At 45.8% G+C, this 20,490-nt stretch overlaps 1 protein-coding gene across 2 annotated transcripts in view; it reads left to right on the forward strand.

Annotated features, from left to right (window-relative positions):
- The first annotated feature begins 2,821 nt into the window (after positions 1 to 2,821).
- LOC100065342 (UDP-glucuronosyltransferase 1A1) overlaps positions 2,822 to 20,490 on the forward strand; it is an 85,196-nt gene continuing 67,527 nt past the window's right edge. Inside the window, exon 1 of one of the 2 annotated variants that reach the window (XM_014740435.3) lies at positions 2,822 to 3,803. In XM_014740435.3, coding sequence (XP_014595921.2) covers positions 2,943 to 3,803 — 861 coding nt within the window. In that variant the 5' untranslated portion in view covers positions 2,822 to 2,942. Of the gene's footprint in view, positions 3,804 to 11,991; positions 12,868 to 20,490 lie in introns of those variants that run through there. The other variant, XM_014740432.3, reaches the window with a different exon arrangement.

A 20,490-nucleotide genomic window follows, 5' to 3' on the forward strand; every position in this document is an offset into this window, starting at 1 on the left:
AAAATGAAAATGAAATGTGGGAATAAAAAAGATATGCAAATCAAAAGCTAGTTCATTCATTCAGCAAACATCTATTGAGAGCCTACCCTATGCCAGGCGTTGTTCTAGATACTGAGCATACAGCAGAGAACAAAACAAATATTGTCCCTGCCCTCAAGATTGCTCCCATTCTAGTTGGGGGAGAAACATAATAATAAACAATAAGTTAAATGATGGCGAATGTGATGCAGCAAAATAAAGAGGGTAAGGGGCTTCAGAGTTTTTAATGGGCTGGGCTATTTAATAATGGGTTCATCAGAGAAGGTCTCTTTCAGATGACGCTGACTGAACCTGGACCGAAAGAAGGGAGGAGGCAAGCCATGTAGACGTGGGGAGGAGTTGGCATCTTGGTTTTTATCATTATCTGGAGCAGAGGTTGGCAAACCACAGCCTATGGGCCACATTTAATCTGATGCCTCTTCTTATAAATAAAATTATTAGAACACAGCCGTGCCTGTTGTTTAGTGTTGTCTGTGGTCGTTCTCCCAGTGCAATGGCAGCGTTGAATCTTTGCCCAAGAGATTGAATGGCGCACGAAATCTAAAGTATATACTATTTAGGCTTTTATAGAAAAAATTTGTCAACCCCTGATCTAGAACAGCGATTCTCAAAGTGTGCTCTGGAAACCCTCAAGATCCCTGAGACCCTTTTAAAGGGTCCATGAGGTCAACTATTTCATAATAGTACTAAGACATTATTTGCTTTTTCCACTCTAATCTTCTCATGTTGGTACAGTAGAATTTTCCCAAAGGCTACACATAACATGTGATAGTGCAACTGATCAAATGCAGAAACAAATAGGAGAGTCCCACTGTCATCTATGAAGCCAGGCATTAAAGGGACTTGCAAAAAATGTAAAACAATGTCACTCGTCTGACTAATTTTTTTTGTTTTGGGAAATATAGTTATTTTTCATAAAAGATTTTATGTATGTTAACTTATAATGGATTTATTCTTGTTATCTTAAATAAATTAATGAGGAAGTATTTTAAAAATGTGTCAGTTTTAATTTCTAAAACAGTTCATTTGGGTGGACATAACTCACATAAACAAAAGTTTTGGGGGTCCTCATTCATTATTAAGATTGTAAAGGAGTCTGGCGTTGAGAAGTTTCAGAACAGCTGATCAGGAAGTAGCCAATTCTATTTTTCCTTTGGAAGCTGCAGAAGTTACCAAAAAATGTTCTTTCCATGGACAGCAAGCCTCAGTTTCCTACCCGGAGAAGGATGGTCAGACCTACACTCTGGGGTGTGTATTGCATGAGATGATGGTTGAGTGTTAAGCGTTGAATTGTGTTACCCAGAGATGTATTGAAGTCCTAACACCCAGTACCTGAGAAAGTGACCTGTTTTGAGAATACAGTCCTTAGTTAAGATGAGATCGTTGTGGTGGGGAGGGGCTCTAATCCGGTATGACTGGTGTCCTTTAAAAAGGGGAAATTTGGGCACAGACACACACAGAGCGAAGGGGGACATGATGACAGAGAGGGAGTGATGCTTCTAATGCCAAGTAAAGCCAAAGGCTGCCCGCGAACCAAGCGGAGCTAGGAGAGGGGCTGGGGCTGCTTCTCCCTCGGAGCCCTCAGGAGGAATCTTCCCTGCCCGTGCCTGGATCTCAGATGTCCAGCCTCCAGGACTGTGCGATACATTTCTGTTGTTCAGGCCAACCGGTGTGCGGTTCTTTGTTACAGGGACCCTGGGAAACTAAGATGAAGGGAGATTGTTTTGTACCAGAAAGTGCTCTGCAGGTGTCAGGGGTCTGGTGCTAGGGCCATCTTTTTCTTTCAGCTGCTGGGTGTTTAAGTCACTACTCTCAGATGTCCTGTCACGTGATGCTTTCCTATCATTTTGTATTTCTAAGTATTCTTCCCCTTAAATTTTTGCGCCTCCTCTGCTAGCCCTTTCCTTCCTCCTGTACATCTTGCCTTCACAACCCAGGGCTGGATCTTTGCCTTGTCGAGACTTTTTAGTAGCTACTTGTGGACCCCCAGAGTGCCCCTCAGTGCACAGCACGTACACTTGGCTGCCTGATCAGAGCTAAGGGGAGCCCCTCAGAGGGACATGTCCTTAGACTGCCGAGGAGTAACTCGGCTAATTCTCACAGGCCCAAAGGGTATATAACAGATGGGGCAATTCAGACCCAGAGCGGTGGGGTCGCTCAGCTCAGAAATTGCAGGCTGACTCCAGAATTCATGCTCTTAACCCAGGTCAAAGTGAGAATTGTGGTCTAGAGCACGTCTCCATTAGGATTAGATTCTGTGTTGTGATATGACAGAGAACCCCCTATAGTAGTGATCTATCCAATATAAGGGGGGTGGGAAGTGGTATCAGACTTCCGTGTACCTACTCGGGTTCCTGGAACCCACTTTCTCCGGCATTGCTGTGGGAACCAGGTAACCAGGATGTGGAGTAGGCAGCTCCATGGTGCTGTCTGGAATCATGAATTGGGCATCTGTTAACAATTCCTGTCTACTCTGAGAAAAGTAGACAAGGAAGTGGAGAAGTGTTAAGAGCTATTCACCTATGGATGTCCTCATTGATGCTGCAGAATCCAGGGGTCTCCGGACAGAGAGCTGGGCAGGCGAACAAGGGCTTCTCCACATTGTCCTCAAACTGCGACTGACTCTGGAGAAGGAGAGGCAGACTGATGGAGATGAGGAGAAAATTACACCCAGAACATCAGGCGAAAGCTGATATGGTGTCTGGTTGGTTCCAGTTAGCTGTGTGCTTAGAAGTGGTTAAACATTAATTTAGGTTCTTTCCTATCAAAGGGCAAAATTCAGAGCCAGGAGAGATAGGCAGGTGTGTGGAGACCTCAATCTGTTTCTTAGGACACTAGGCAGGAGCCCACTGATTCAGGGAGTGTAAGTAGTCGTTCGTGTTGCTACCTGCACGCCCTCCAGCATGGCCTGCCTTCTCCGTGCATTTTGGAGAGTTTCAGCAGGGGTTTTCTTCTTAGCATTGTGGGGCATGACTGTAGGTGACAAGCTGCTGGTGGTCCCTCAGGACGGAAGCCACTGGCTCAGTATGAAGGACATCATTGAGCCTCTCAGTGAGAAGGGGCATGACATCGTGGTGCTGGTGCCAGAAGTCAATTTGCTTCTGAAAGAATCTGAATACTACACAAGAAGAATCTATCCAGTGCCCTATGAAGAGGAAGAGCTGATGAGCCGTTTCCGCTCTTTTGGAAAGAATCAATTCGCTGAGAGATGGCTCCTGGATGCTGCTCAGACTGAGTACAGGAATACCATGATCGTTATCCACATGTACTTCACCAACTGCCAGAGCCTCCTGAACCACTCTGAGACCCTGAGCTTCCTCAGGGAGAGCAAGTTCGATGCCCTTTTCACGGACCCGGCCTTACCCTGTGGGGTGATCCTGGCTGAGTACCTGGGCCTGCCCTCCGTGTACCTCTTCAGGGGCTTCCCATGTTCCCTGGAGTATGCGTTCACCAGAAGCCCAAACCCGGTGTCCTACACTCCCAGGTGCTACACCCAGTTCTCAGACAGGATGATTTTCCCCCAACGTGTGGCCAACTTCCTCGTTAGTTACTTGGAGGACTACCTATTTTACTGTCTGTATTCAAAGTATGAAGACCTTGCATGGAATCTTCTCAAGAAAGATGTGCACTTACCTGCCTTATATCAGAAGGGCTCCATTTGGCTGTTAAGATATGACTTTGTGTTTGAGTATCCAAAACCAGTGATGCCCAACATGGTCTTCATTGGCGGGGTCAACTGCAGGAAGGAGGGCATCCTGCCTCAGGTGGGTGGTTTATTTCTTTTCGATTGCCCCTGTTCTTTGTGGGAAGCCATTGTTCTTACACGCTCTGTCTCCCTGTCGTTTGGCTCCTTGAGCCTACTTTCACCTTGGATGTCTGTCTGAAGAACCACTTCAGAAATGGGATATCAGACTTGGAGCAAGGGCTGTGTAGGAGATCTGAAGCAGAGTTTTTTGTTGTTGTTGTTGGGAAGATTGGACCTGACCTAACATCTGTTGCCAATCTTCCTTTTTGTTGTTATGTATTATCTATTTTTTGTATGTGGGACACCGCCACAGCATGGCTTGATGATCTATGTGTAGGTCTGTGCCCAGAATCCGAACCCACCAACCTCAGCAAACTATAGCTGGTGGACCTAGTCTGCCCAGAGGCCTCTTGTTATATGGCCCAGAGCTTAGAATGGTGTTTACATGTTTAACGGGATGTGAAAAACAACAACAACCAAGAGAAGGTGACAGAGATGTGTATGGCCTTCCGAGCCTACATATTTCTTATCTGACTCTTTACTGAAAAGATGTGTTGACCTCTGACTAAGGCAGGTGTTTCTAGATGCCCTCCTGACACATGGGCAAGAAGGCCCCGAGCTACTTTCGAATTTAGAAACTTGTGAGCTTTGGGTGTTTTTGTTTTAACATTTCCACTGTTGAAAGGCTTCAGACCACTGTGTCTCTCACACCAGAATCCTCCTTTTCAATGCATTTTTCTACAGAAAGAAGCCTCAGTAGGTCCCAAAGACCCTTCCCACCCTCCTTGAACACCTGCCCATTTCTTGTTGACACTTTGGACAGTTAGAGTCATTCTGAAGAGTGGTGGGGACTGGGGGATGAGCATAAGTGGGCTGGTTCCAGGGAGCACGGGGCAGGAATAGAAAACATGTGTGTCACGAAAACTTAACCAAGAAGTTAATAAGTGAAAGAGTAATAAGAAACATTGGCATCAGAAGGAAAAACTTTATGTTTGGTATCTTGGGCCAACCATTATGTTTTTGCAAAAAGTTTGTATTTAGTCCTGTTGAGAAACCAGATGGCAGTGAATGAACTTTTGGATACTGTGAACCCTTCTCTGTTCTTGACTGACATTTGTATCTCAGTTGTCATCCCAATGTGACATCACAGGGAAAATTCTGTACAATATGTAATTATCCCCTTGTATTTGTGATTATAAAGTGATCAAAATCAAGTTTTTCTTCCTCAGATAATAATATTGTTTCACCACTATGAAAAAAATGTGGTCTTTGGAGTGATGGAAATGTTCTGGAATCATATGTATGTGGCGGTTGCACAGCATTGTGAATGTCCTAAATGCCGCTGACTTGTTCACATTAAAATGGTTAATTTCATTACATGAGCTCATCTCGATAACTTATTTCACAAAAGAAGATGCATCATAGATCAGAAAAAATAAAAGTCTGATTTATAGCTAAAAATCAAACTGCATTCCTTAGTAGGCAATTAACATATTCAGGCAATACATAAAGTAAACACAACACAAATGGACAATAAAAGTTTAAAAACACATTTAACTTCAGAAATAATCCACCCATTCAAATGAAACAACGAAATTCGATTTCGCGAATCAAATCAGCAAGCATGTTTCGTAGGCAACTATTGCCGAACTTAAAACAGACATTCAAACATGTTTTCTAAAAATCTGCAAAGTCTTTGGAAAACCAGGGCTGGTGAACATTCCCTGCATCTTGCTAAGACTCGGGGTCCAGGAAAGTGAGCCCAGTCTCTGGGGACCTGTGGGCTCCCAGCCTCGCCCATCGGGGAGAGTAAACCAGATCACTTCCCACCTCTGCCCATGGTGCCTCCTGCCTCGTCTGCCCAGGGAGGGACTCAGCCACCTCTCAGGGCTCCTCTGTTGTTTCTGCCCAAGATGCCCTTGGAGCAGCCGCTCGGCCACATGGCTGGCGGTTCCCACTGGGAGACCTTCAGGGGCTGGGCCGTGGGGCAGACCTAGATGTTCTGAAGCCGCTTATCCCGGCTCCTCTCCAGCCCAGTGCATCTTCTCCAGCCCTGTGCACCTTGTCACCTGCCCCCAAGGCAGTTCTGCTTGTGTCACATTGTCCCAGGTGCCTTTCCCTTTGCCTATGGAGACTCCAACCCAGGTTGGATAGTGGAACGCTCTCTCCATTGTCCTTCTTGCTCCTTAGTTGAGACCCATCTGTCCCATGGCTAGTATCTTCTCCTCTTGGGAAGCTCAAGTCAAATATTTTTGGAAGAGATCTTTCCTTTACATTTCATTGTTAGATGAGCTGTTGGAGTGTTTTTCTTAGAAGAAAGGAATTCAGAGATGAATGCCGGTGTCTTCCACTTGCAGTGCAGAGAACTGCTCACAGCTTCCACAGGACAAGTTTCTACTCTCCCTGTTTGGGCACACAGACCTTGGAGGCACGTCCTAGCCAGAGCTCAGGCTCCTGGACCAGCACATCCTCTCTGCCCAGCCTGCTGTGGGGAAGGGAGAGGAGAGCTCAGCCCTTCCCTGAACTAGGGTGAGGAAAGGCCAGATGTTGCTCCCCTGCTGCCCCCAGGGATCCCTTGCTCGTCCCCATTACACTAGGAGAGTAAGAGCTACAAGACAGGGATTGGAACCCAGCTGTGTGGCCGAGGCAGGTGGCTCACCCCCGAGTGTTCCTTTCTCCATCTGTGCAATGGGAACACTCTGGAAGTGGTGGTGGGCAGGTAAGATCCAGTTCACGGGAGAACTTGGAAAACTGTGAATGCAACACAGATGCACAGGGCTGCTTCGGGCTGGAGTAACAGGATGGAGCCCCTCAGACAGGAGGTAGCCCCACTCTCTCACATAAAGGAGCAAAGCGATGCTTCTAGGCAAGCTGAGTGAGCTGCCTAAGGCCACAGGCTGCAGCCAGGAGCAGGGGCAGGATAAGAACCCACTCCCTTGTCACCCTCCCACCCCGAGGTCACCTGCTTCCAGACAGTCTTTTATCCTGTTATACCAGACCTGGAAATACACAGCCTCAGCTAAGGAAGACAGGAAACTGAATGGTGGGTCAAAGGATCCAACCGGCCTCCTCCTGGCCATGCAGCCTGGACTTCAGCCTCCTTATCTGATCACGGGGCTGACAACCTCTGGCTCACCCCTCCTAGGGTTGTTTGAGGATCAAATGGGCAACATGGGAAAGTGCTGTGTAGACTTTAAGAGGAGACTGTGGCCCTATCTCTTTCTTCCCTGGACCTTAGCCCAGTACAGGCTGCAACTTTCTCTCTGTGAGGTGATAAAGACAACGTAGTTTTCTTGCAACATTCTTTGGCGAGCATTTTCCCAGAAAACTCAATCCTAACTCCTCAGTTGTAGCTCTTCTGTTCCCACGTTTTCTTCTTCTGTGTTCTGGAATCATCTAGAGAGTGGTTCTCAAACAGGAGAGATTTATCCACTTGGGGGGCAATGTCTGAAGAAGTTTTTGAGGTCGCAATTGGGGGATGACACTGTCTTCTGGGAGGTGTTGTCCAGGTATGCTGTTAAAAATCCTACAAAGCACAAGAAATACTCACCCACCCACTCCCGACAAAGAATTATCTTGCCCGAATGTCAACATTGTTGAAGTTGAGAAACAGTGATCTAAATAGATTCCAAGTGAGTATCAGTGGTTTCTACCCACCCAGGCCCCCAGCTGGGTGGTGTGGGGGCAGCAAGGATCCTCTGCCCACCCTCTGAACTCACCTTGTCTCCCAACAGCGGTCTCCACTACCACTACTCACTCAGGCTACAATCTCAGCATTTATTTGTGAACTGAAGTTGAATTGTAGGAAAGTCAGGTGATCAAAAGTGCAAAATGCCAAGTCATTCTTAATAGGCACTTTTTTAAACACATGACTTAGGCCGGTGTCTACCATGCCCTCAGTGGTTTGCTTCTCTTTCAACACCCTGTGTTCATCTTTATACCTGGTTATATTGGAGAGTAATAGACATCCTGGGCATTTTAACAGCTCTCTTTCTATTAATGAGCAATTATCTAATGAGTGACTAAATGCTAGAATAGTCAGGGTTAAAAGTTTTCGACATGAGTCTCTGAAAAACTAGAAACTTGGTTGCTCAATAACATAGATAACTCTAGGGGAATGAGATAAAGTGGGTATTTTTAAAAAACCAGTTTATTGAGATAATTCACATAGTATACAATCCCTCTATTAAAGTTTACAGTTCAGTGCTTTTTAGTAGATTTTCAGAATTGTACAACCATCACCACAATCAGTTTCAGAACATTTTCAATCACCCACAAAAGAAAGCCCATACCCATTAGAGGTCACTCTCCATCCTCCCCCCGACCTGCCCCTGGTAACCGCCAGTCTGCTTTCTGTCTCTATGAATTTACTTAGTCTGGATAGTTCATATGAATGGAATCATACAATATGTGGCCTTTCATGCCTGGCTTCTTTACTTACCTTAATGTTTTCAAGGTTCATCTACATTGTGGCATGTATCGGTACTTCATTCCTTTTTATGAGCAAACAATATTCCCCTGTATGAACAGGCCACATTTTATTTATCCACTCGTCAGTTGATGGACGTTGGGTTTCCACCTTTTGCTTTGTGAATAGTGCTGCTCTCAGCATTTGTGTACAAGTTTTTGTTGGAACACTTGCTTTCAGTTCTTTGGGGAATGTACCCAGGAGTGGAATTGTCAGGTCATCTGATAATTCTATGTCTAATTTACTGAGGAACTGACAAACTATTTTCCACAGTGGCTGCACCATTTCACACTCCCACCAGTGTTGTATGAGGGTTCCAGTTTCTCCACATCTTTGCCAACACTTATTATTTGCCATTAAAATGTTTTTTTATAGCCATCTTAGTGTATATAAAGTGATATCTCATTGTTTTTATTTTCATCTCCCTAATGACTATTATTTTGAGCATCTGTTCCTGTGCTTGTTGGCATTTCTATATCTTTGGAGAAATCTCTGTTCAAACCTTTTCTACATTTTTTAAATTGGGTGGGCCTCTTTTTGTTGTGGGTTGTAAGAGTTATTTATATATTATAGATAGAAGCACTTTATCAGATAGATGGTTATGTTTTTTTCTTCTACTTTCTGGGTTTTGTTTTCATCTTGATGATGTCTTTGAAACACAATAGTTTTAAATTTTGATCAAATGCAACTGATGTATTTTTTCTTTTGTAGCTTGTGCTTTTGATGTTATATTTAAAAAACCATTGCCAAATCCGAGGTGAAGATGACCTATGCCTGGGGCCGGCCCCCTGGCTGACTGGTTGTTTGCCCACTCTGCTTCGGTGACCTGGGGTTTCACCGTTTGGATCCTGGGTGGGGACATGGCACCGCTCATCAGGCCATGCTGAGGTGGCGTCCGACGTAGCACAAACAGAAGGTCCTACAACTAGAATATAGAACTATGTACTTGGGGGCTTTGAGGAGAAGAAGAAGAAGAGAAAAAAAAATTGGCAACAGATGTTAGCTTAGGTGCCAATCTTCGGGAAAAAACAAAAGAAGGCTTATGCCTGTTTTCTTCTAATATTTGTATGGTTTTGGCTCTTATTTTTATGTCTGTGTTCTATTTTCAGTTGACTTTTTTTGAGTGATGTGAGGTAATGGTCCAACTTCACTTTTTTTGCATTTGGATGTCCCAGTACCAGTTGTTGAAGAGATTTCTTTCCCCTTTGAATTGTTTGCAGACCATTGTGAGAAATCATTTGACTACAAATGTGAGGGTTTATTTCTCTAATCTTAATTCTAGAAATACAATTGATTTTTATACATGGATCTTGTACCCTGAAGACTTGCTCAACTTGTATTCGTTTTAATTTGTTTTTTAGTGGATTCCTTAGGATATTCTATATACAGGATGTTGTCATCAGCCAACAGACATAGCTTTATTTCTCCCTTTGCAATCTGGATGATTTTATCTCTTTTTCTGGCCTAATTGTCCTGGCCAGAACCTCCAGGACATGTTGAATAGAAGTGAGAAGAGGGGACATCCTTTTCTTGTTCCTGATCTTATGGGGAAAGCATTCTGCGTTTCACCATTCAATTTAATTGGAGATTTTTAATAGATGCCCGGATCACTAGATTGAGGAAGCGCCCTTCTCTTCGTGGTTTGTTGAGTGTTCTTATCCATACTGGGTGATGGATTTTGTCAAATGCTTTTTCAGTGTCTCTTGAGATGAACACGTGGTTTTTGTCTTTTATTCTAATGATATGGTATATTACATTCATTAATTTTCAGTTGGACACCAATCTTGTATTCCTGGGATAATCTCACTTGATCATGGTGTATAATCCTTTTTAGTTGTTACTGGATTTGGTTGGATAGTATTTTATTGTGGATGTTTGTGTCTGTGTTCATAAGAGATATTGGTGTGTAGTCTGATTTTCTTGTGACGCTTTTGTCTGAGTTTGGTCTCAGAATATTGCTGACCTTACAAATGGGCAACGGATACATGAAAAGATGCTCAGCATCGCTAATCGTCAGGAAAATACAAATCAACACCACAACGAGAGCACGGCACATCTGTTAGAGTGGCTATCCTCCAAACGACAGGAGATCAGTGTTGGTGAGGATGTGAAGAAAAGGGAAGCCTTGTGCATTGTTGGTGGGACTATCAATGGGTGTAGCCATTATGGAAAATATTACGGAATTTCCTAAAAAGATTAAAAGGGTCCTTAGTTTAGTTCAGATAAGATCGTTGTGAGGCGGGGCCCTAATTCAATATGACTGATGTCCTTACAAAAAGGGGAAATTTGGGCACAGACGCACACAGGGAGAAGGGGGACATGATGACAGAGAGGGAGTGATGCTTCTAATGCCAAGTAAAGCGGAAGACAGCCGGCGAACCAAGCGGAGCTAGGAGAGGGGCTGGGGCTGCTTCTCCCTCGGAGCCCTCAGGAGGAATCTTCCCTGCCCGTGCCTGGATCTCAGACGTCCAGCCTCCAGGACTGTGGGATGCATTTCTGTGGTTTAGGTCCCCCGGTGTGTGGTCCTTACTGTTACAGGGACCCTGGGAACCTAAGATAATGGGAGCTTATTTCGTACCAGAAAGTGCTCTGCAGGTGTCCGGGGTCTGGTGCTAGGGCCATCTTTTTCTTTCAGCTGCTGGGTGTTTGAGTCGCTCCCATCAGATGCCCTGTCACGTGATGCTTTCCTGCCATTTTGGATTTCTACGTTTCCTTCCCTTTTTAATTTTTGCAGCTCCTCTTCAATCCCTCTCCCCTCTCCTGTACTTCTTGCCTTCACAGCCCAGGGCTGCATCTTTGATTGTTGACACTTTGGGAGCTACTTGGGGACTCCCAGAGTGTCCCTCAGTGCACAGCACATACACTTGGCTGCCTGATCAGAGCCGGAGGGAGCCCCTCACAGGGACATGTCCTCAGACTCCCGAGGAGTCTCTCAGCTGATTCTCATAGACCCGGGAGGGTATAGTGGCAACCTGCATGCGACAGATGTGGCAATTCAGACCCTGACCGGTGGGGTCGCTCAGCTCAGAAGTTGCAAGCTGACTCCAGAATTCATGTTTTAACCCAGGTCAAAGTGAGAATTGTGGTCTAGAGCATGTCTGCATTAGGATTAGATTCTGTGTTGTGATATGACAGAGAACCTCCTATAGTAGTGATCTATCCAATAGAAGGGGGTGGGGAGTGGTATCAGACTTCCATGTGCCTACTCGGGTTCCTGGAGCCCACTTTCTTCAGCATCACTGTGGGAACCGGGTTACCAGGATGTGGAGTGGGCAGCTCCATGGTGCTGTCTGGAGTCATGAATTGGGCATCTGTTAACACTTCCTGTCTACTCTGAGAAAAGGTGACAAGGAAGTGGAGACGTGTTGAGAGCTATTCACCTATGGATGTCCTCATTGATGCTGCAGAATCCAGGGGTCTCTGGACAAAGGGCTGGGCAGGTGTTCAAGGGCCTCTCCACATTGTCCTCAAACTGGGACTGACTCCTGAGAAGGAGAGGCAGACTGATTGAGATGAAGAGAAAATAAAACCCAGAAGCTCAGGCAAAAGCTCATAAGGGCCCTAGTTGGTTCTAGTTAGCTTTGTGCTTAGAAATGGTTAAACATTAATTTAGATTATTTCATGTAAAAGGGCAAAATTCAGAGTCAAGGGAGCTAGGCGGGGTCTGTTGATTCATTAAGAGAACTGAGGCAGGAGCCCACTGATTCAGGGAGTGTAAGTAGTCATTCTTGTTGCTGCCTGCACTCCCTCCAGCATGGCCTGCCTTCTCCGTGCATTTGGGAGAGTTTCGGCAGGGGTTTTCTTCTTATCGCTGTGGGGCATGAGTGTAGGTGACAAGCTGCTGGTGTTCGCAACTGATGGCAGTCACTGGCTCAGTATGAAGGACATAACTGAGCCTCTCAGTGAGAAGGGGCATGACATCGTGGTGCTGGTGCCGGAAGTCAGTCTTCTTGTGAAAGAATCGAAATACTACACAAGAAGAATCTATCCAGTGCCCTATGATGAGGAAGAGCTGAAGAGATGTGTCCGCTCTTTTGGAAAGAATCACTTTGCTGAGAGATGGCTCCTGAATGCTGCTCAGGCTGCATACAGGAATATCATGATGCTTATGGACGTGGCCTTCCTCAACTGCCAGAGCCTCCTGAACCACTCTGAGACCCTGAGCTTCCTCAGGGAGAGCAAGTTCGATGCCCTTTTCACAGACCCGGCCTTACCCTGTGGGGTGATCCTGGCTGAATACCTGGGCCTGCCCTCCGTGTACCTCTTCAGGGGCTTCCCGTGTTCCCTGGAGTATGCGTTCACCAGAAGCCCAAACCCCGTGTCCTACGTTCCCAGGTGCTTCACCCAGTTCTCAGACCAGATGACTTTCCCCCAACGTGTGGCCAACTTCCTCGTTAGTTACTTGGAGCCCTTCCTATTTTGCTGTGTGTTATCAAAGTACGAAGACCCCACATGGAATCTTCTCAAGAGAGATGTGCACTTACCTGCCTTATATCAGAAGGGCTCCATTTGGCTGTTAAGATATGACTTTGTGTTTGAGTATCCAAAACCGGTTCTGCCCAACATGGTCTTCATTGGCGGGGTCAACTGCAAGAAGGAGGGCATCCTATCTCAGGTGGGTGTCTTATTTCTTTTCGATTGCCCCTATTCTTTGTGGGTAGACATTCTTCTTCCACATTCTGTTTTGTCTGTCGTTTGGCTCCGTGGGCTGACTGTCACCTGGGGTGGCTGCGTGAAGAACAGCATCGGGAAGGGGATGCCAGGCTGGGAGTAGGAGTCTGTGGAGACCTGAGGCAGAGGTTTTGAATGATGTTGAGGTCTTGAATGCAGACAGGGCTCGTACCCACGAACAGCAGGAGATCAGCTAGGTAATCTGGGGACAGTCACAGAATCATAGAATGGGCCTTAGAGTTTCCAGTCTAAATTCGACGTTATCTGTTGAGAAAAGAGATGAAGTCTTGCCCAAGAGGACGCAGAGCTAAGAGGATAGTCCAGGTCAAAACCTTCCTCCCACATCTGTGCCACCCATTTTCCCAGGGCCCTAAACCTGGGGTGAGCAAATGACAGCTGGTGGACCCAATCGGCCCAGAGGCCTCTTGTTACATGGCCCAGAGCTAAGGATGGTGTTCAGATTCTTAAAGGGATGTGAAAAACAACAACAAGAGAAGATGGCGCCGTGAGTAGTCCTCTTTGTCTCTCGCCCTTCGAGTCTACAATTATTTGGACACTTATCGCTTGACAAAGGATATCCAGACAGCATCTCAGGACGTCTGAGACACCCACGCGACTATACATCGGAAGGCGGACGGACTTTCCTCCGGGAGGATGTGGAAATAGGTGAAAACTCTCCGACCCCGACGGGCAGCCTAGTACCCGCAAGCGGCTTTCTTCCAACGGACGCCCCCAGAGGATCCACACACATCTAGGGCAGGAGCGAGAACACAACAGAGGAGCGACGGTGGAAACAGGTGACCAGAACCCTACTTAAACCCCCCGCAATTACTCCTAAACGCAGAGGGAAACTTTGGAGTTGCACACCTGAGCCCGCGGGGAGAGTCTCTCCCCGCCATTGGCGGGGAGACCCGGCCTGGTGCTCGGGGCGCCCGGAGGGTCCCAGAGAGAGACACGGAGGGCACGGAGGTCTCCCAGCTGCCGTTGCCCGCCCCGTGGGACTAGGGATTGCCGGAGATCTCGGAGAGGACCGGGGCGGGGGAACTTTCAAAGGCGGGTCCGGCGACCCGGTGGAGAAGCGCCGGAGCTCCGCCAGGCAGCAGACAAAACTCTCTGTCTGCCGGTAGCAGAGGGGCCACGCTGAGCACTCAGGGCTCCCGGCAGAGGCCCGGACAGAAGCCCAGAGGGCGGGGCGACCCCCAGCTGCCGTTGCCCGCCCCGTGGGACTAGGGATTGCCGGAGATCTCGGAGAGGACCGGGGCGGGGGAACTTTCAAAGGCGGGTCCGGCGACCCGGAGGGGAAGTGCCGGAGCTCCGCCAGGCAGCAGACAAAACTCTCTGTCTGCCGGTAGCAGAGGGGCCACGCTGAGCACTCAGGGCTCCCAGCAGAGGCTCGGACAGAAGCCCAGAGGGCGGGGCGACCCCCAGCTGCCGTTGCCCGCCCTGTGGGACTAGGGATTGCCGGAGATCTCGGAGAGGACCGGGGCGGGGGAACTTTCAAAGGCGGGTCCGGCGACCCGGAGGGGAAGCGCCGGAGCTCCGCCAGGCAGCAGACAAAACTCTCTGTCTGCCGGTAGCAGAGGGGCCACGCCCAGCATTCAGGGCTCCCGGCAGAGGCTCGGACAGAAGCCCAGAGGGCGGGGTGTCCCCCAGCTGCTGTTGCCCGCCCTGTGGGACTAGGGATTGCCGGAGATCTCGGAGAGGACCGGGGCGGGGGAACTTTCAAAGGCGGGTCCGGCGACCCGGAGGGGAAGCGCCGGAGCTCCGCCAGGCAGCAGACAAAACTCTCTGTCTGCCATTAGCAGAGGGGCCACGCCCAGCATTCAGGGCTCCCGGCAGAGGCTCGGACAGAAGCCCAGAGGGCGGGGCGTCCCCCAGCTGCCGTTGCCCGCCCCGTGGGACTAGGGATTGCCGGAGATCTCGGAGAGGACCGGGGCGGGGGAACTTTCAAAGGCGGGTCCGGCGACCCGGAGGGGAAGTGCCGGAGCTCCGCCAGGCAGCAGACAAAACTCTCTGTCTGCCGGTAGCAGAGGGGCCACGCTGAGCATTCAGAGCTCCCGGCAGAGGCCCGGAGAGAAGCCCAGAGGGCGGGGCGACCCCCAGCTGCCGTTGCCCACCCGGTGAGGCTAGGGATTGCCGGAGATCTCGGAGAGGACTGGGGCTGGAGAGAGTTCCAGAGACCCAGCTTAGTAGCCTAGGGGGAAACCCTACAGGCTCACAGAAGCCTTAGGGAAAGCCTCTGCACAGCACCAGTAGAAGGCACCCAGCCGCCAGCCACAAGGCTGGAAGACCCCAGGGCAAAAGCAGCATAGCTAGGTGTACTAACCACAGACTGTAGAAGATGCCAATAGCTCTCCTGCGACCCATAGAGGACAAGTGAGATTTGGTGGGTGCCGACAGCAACCGAGCGACAAATAAAAGTGATCCCACCCCTGGCCGCTGGAAAAGCCCATAACACCGTTGCAGACCCCAAGGAGAGAGCGCATCTAGGTGGGCAACAACAGTAGGCACCTGCAGCCTGAAGCCCCCCGTGACGGCCCCCACGGCAGAGGAGGGAATCCAAAGGGCCACTGTGGCTACGAAGAGGGGCCCAGGCCCAGTTAGCAACTACGGACAGGGTTCCTGGTTGGTGAAGTATAAACAGCTGCTCCCCCCACTGCAGCAGCTGAAACAAGTGAAAGGAGCAACTAAACTCTATCTCCATGCGGAGGCACAAATCAACATCATCAAGCAATATGAAAAAATACATTAAATCTCCAGAACAGAAAGAAAGTAACAAATACACAGAAAACAATCCCAAAGAAAATGAGATATATAACCTAAATGATGATGACTTCAAAACAGCCATCATTAAAATACTCACTGAGTTAAGAGAGAATTCTGACCGACAACTCAACGAGTTCAGGAGCTATGTCACAAAAGAGTTTGATACGATAAAGAAGAACCAAACAGAAATACTGGAAATGAAGAACACAATAGAGGAGATTAAGAAAAATCTAGATGCTCTGAACAGTAGGGCCGATAATATGGAGGAAAGAATTAGCAATTTGGAAGATGGCAATATAGAATTGTTGCAGGCAGAGGAGGAGAGAGAAGCAAGACTTAAAAGAAATGAAGAAACTCTCCGAGAATTATCAGACACAATTAGGAGATGCAACGTAAGGATTATAGGTATACCAGAGGGAGAAGAGAAGGAGAAAGGGGCAGAAAACCTATTCAAAGAAATAATGGCTGAGAACTTCCCAAATCTGGTGAGGGAGATGGATCTTCAGGTGACAGAAGCCAATAGATCTCCAAACTTTATCAATGCAAGAAGACCAACTCCACGGCATATAGTAGTGAAGCTAGCAAAAGTCAACGACAAGGAGAAAATATTAAGGACAGCCAGGCAAAAGAAACTAACCTACAAAGGAACCCCCATCAGGCTATCAGCAGATTTCTCAGCAGAAACTTTACAGGCTAGAAGAGAGTGGAATGATATATTCAAAAATCTGAAGGACAAAAACCTACAGCCGAGAATTCTCTACCCAGCGAAAATATCCTTCAAATACGATGGAGAAATAAAAACTTTCCCAGATAAACAAAAATTAAGGGAGTTCATTGCCACAAAACCTCCTCTTCAGGAAATCCTCAGGAAAACCCTCATTCCTGAAAAATCCAAAAAAGGAAAGGGGCTACAAAACCAAGAGCAGAGGAGATAAGTAGAAGGACAACAACAGAGAGTAGCAGCTCTACATCAGAACAGATTAAACCATGGGACGAGAAACAAAGGAAACTGAAGAAAACCGGAAAACAAGACACAAAATGGTAGTGGTAGGCCCCCACGTCTCAATAATCACTCTAAATGTAAACGGATTGAACTCCCCAATCAAAAGACACAGAGTGGCAGGATGGATCAAAGAACAAGATCCAACAATATGCTGCCTCCAGGAAACACACCTCAGCCCCAAAGACAAACACAGACTCAGAGTGAAGGGATGGAGAACAATACTCCAAGCTAATAATGAACAAAAGAAAGCAGGTGTCGCTATACTAATATCAGACAAGGTAGATTTCAAAGCAAAACAGATAAAGAAAGACAAAGAGGGACAGTATATAATGATAAAAGGGACTCTCCACCAAGAAGACATAACACTTATAAATATATACGCACCCAACACAGGAGCACCAAAATTTGTAAAGCAACTCTTAATAGAACTAAAAGAAGACATCAACAACAATACAATAATAGTAGGGGACCTCAACACACCATTAACACCAATGGACAGAACATCCAGACAGAAAATCAACAAGGAAATAATAGAATTAAATGAAAAATTAGACCAGATGGACTTAATAGATATATATAGAACACTTCATCCAAAAACAGCAGGTTACACATTCTTCTCAAGTGCACATGGAACATTCTCAAGGATTGACCATATTTTGGGAACCAAAGCAAACATCAATAAATACAAGAGAGTTGAAATAATATCAAGCATCTTTTCTGATCATAACGCTATTAAACTAGAAATCAACTACAAGAAAAAAGCAGAGAAAGGTGCAAAAATGTGGAGACTAAACAACACGCTTCTCAACAAACAATGGATCATTGAAGAAATTAAAGAAGAAATCAAATATTATCTGGAGACAAATGAAAATGAGAACACGACATACCAAATCATTTGGGATGCAGCAAAAGCAGTCCTAAGAGGGAAATTCATCGCAATACAGGCTCACCTCACTAAACAAGAAAAAGCTCACGTAAGCAACCTCAAACGACACCTAACAGAACTAGAAAAAGAAGAACAAACAAGGCCCAGAGTCAGTAGAAGGAGGGAAATAATAAAAATAAGAGCAGAAATAAACGATATTGAAACAAAAAAGACAATAGAAAGGATCAATGAAACAAAGAGTTGGTTCTTCGAAAGAATTAACAAAATTGACAAACCCCTAGCCAGACTCACCAAGAAAAGAAGAGAGAAATCGCAAATTAATAAAATCAGGAATGACAGAGGAGAAATCACAACAGATACCAATGAAATACAAGAGATCATAAGAGAATACTATGAAAAACTATATGCCAACAAATTGAACAACCTGGAAGAAATGGACAAATTCCTAGACTCCTACAATCTCCCCAAACTGAATCAGGAAGAAATGGAGAATCTGAATAGACCAATCACAAGTAAGGAAATAGAAACGGTAATCAAAAACCTCCCCAAAAACAAGAGTCCAGGACCAGACGGCTTCTCTGGAGAATTCTACCAAACATTCAAAGAAGACTTAATACCTATTCTCCTCAAACTGTTCCAGAAAATTGAGAAAGATGGAGAACTCCCTAACACATTCTATGAAGCCAACATCACTCTGATCCCCAAACCTGACAAGGACAACACAGAGAAGGAGAACTACAGGCCGATATCACTGATGAACATAGATGCAAAAATCCTCAACAAAATTTTGGCAAACCGATTACAGCAATACATCAAAAAGATTATACACCATGATCAAGTGGGATTTATACCAGGGACACAGGGATGGTTCAACATCCGCAAGTCAATCAACGTGATACACTACATTAACAAAATGAAAACCAAAAACCACATGATCATCTCAATAGATGCAGAGAAAGCATTCGACAAGATCCAACACCCATTTATGATAAAAACCCTCAGTAAAATGGGTATAGATGGAAAGTACCTCAACATAATAAAGGCCATATATGATAGACCCACAGCCAACATCATACTCAATGGACAAAAGCTGAAAGCCATCCCTCTGAGGACAGGAACAAGACAAGGGTGCCCACTTTCACCACTCCTATTCAACATAGTTCTGGAGGTGCTGGCCAGAGCAATTCGGCAGGAAAAAGAAATAAAAGGAATCCAAATAGGTAACGAAGAAGTAAAACTCTCGTTGTTTGCAGACGACATGATCTTATACATAGAAAACCCCAAAGAATCCACAGAAAAACTATTAGAAATAATCAACAACTACAGCAAAGTAGCAGGGTATAAAATTAACGTGCATAAATCAGTAGCATTTCTATACACTAACAATAAACTAACAGAAAAAGAACTCAAGCACTCTATCCCATTCACAATCGCAACGAAAAGAATAAAATACCTTGGGATAAACTTAACCAAGGAAGTGAAGGATCTATACAATGAAAACTACAAGACTCTCTTGAAAGAAATAGGCGATGACATAAAGAGATGGAAAGACATCCCTTGCACATGGATTGGAAGAATAAACATAGTTAAAATGTCCATACTACCTAAAGCAATATACAGATTCAATGCTATCCCAATCAGAATCCCAAGAACATTCTTCACAGAAATTGAACAAACAATCCTAAAATTCATATGGGGCAACAAAAGACCGCGAATTGCTAAAGCAATCCTGAGCAAGAAAAACAAAGCCGGCGGAATCACAATCCCCGATTTCAAAACATACTACAAAGCTACAGTGATCAAAACAGCATGGTACTGGTACAAAAACAGGTCCACAGATCAATGGAACAGAATTGAAAGCCCAGAGATAAAACCACACATCTATGGACAGCTAATCTTCGACAAAGGAGCAGAGGGCCTACAATGGAGAAAAGAAAGTCTCTTCAACAAATGGTGCTGGGAAAACTGGACAGCCACATGCAAAAGATTGAAAATTGACCATTCTTTTTCACCACACACCAAAATAAACTCAAAATGGATCAAAGACCTAAAGATTAGGCCTGAGACAATAAGTCTTTTGGAAGAGAATATAGGCAGTACACTCTTTGACATCAGTTTCAAAAGAATCTTTTCGGACACTGTAACTCCTCAGTTGAGGGAAACAATAGAAAGAATAAACAAATGGGACTTCATCAGACTAAAGAGCTTCTTCAAGGCAAGGGAAAACAGGATTGAAACAAAAAAACAGCTCACTAATTGGGAAAAAATATTTACAAGCCACTTATCCGACAAAGGGTTAATCTCCATAATATACAAAGAACTCACACTACTTAACAACAAAAAAACAAACAACCCGATCAAAAAATGGGCAGAGGACATGAACAGACATTTCTCAAAAGAAGATATGAATATGGCCAATAGACACATGAAAAGATGTTCATCATCGCTAATCATCAGGGAAATGCAAATCAAAACTACACTAAGATATCACCTTACCCCCGTTAGATTGGCAAAAACATCCAAAACCAAGAACGACAAATGTTGGAGAGGTTGTGGAGAAAGAGGAACCCTCATACACTGTTGGTGGGAATGCAAACTGGTACAGCCACTATGGAAAACAGTATGGAGATTTCTCAAAAAGTTAAAAATAGAAATACCCTATGACCCAGCCATCCCATTACTGGGTATCTATCCTAAGAACCTGATATCAGATATCTCAAGAGTCCGTTGCACCCCTATGTTCATTGCAGCATTATTTACAATAGCCAAGACGTGGAACCAGCCTACATGCCCAGAAACTAATGATTGGATAAAGAAGATGTGGTATATATACACAATGGAATACTACTCAGCCATAAAAAAAGACGAAATTGGCCCATTCACAACAATGTGGATGGACCTCGAGGGTATTA

The sequence above is a fragment of the Equus caballus genome, chromosome 6, assembly GCF_041296265.1.
Source record: "Equus caballus isolate H_3958 breed thoroughbred chromosome 6, TB-T2T, whole genome shotgun sequence".
Lineage (NCBI taxonomy): Eukaryota > Metazoa > Chordata > Mammalia > Perissodactyla > Equidae > Equus > Equus caballus.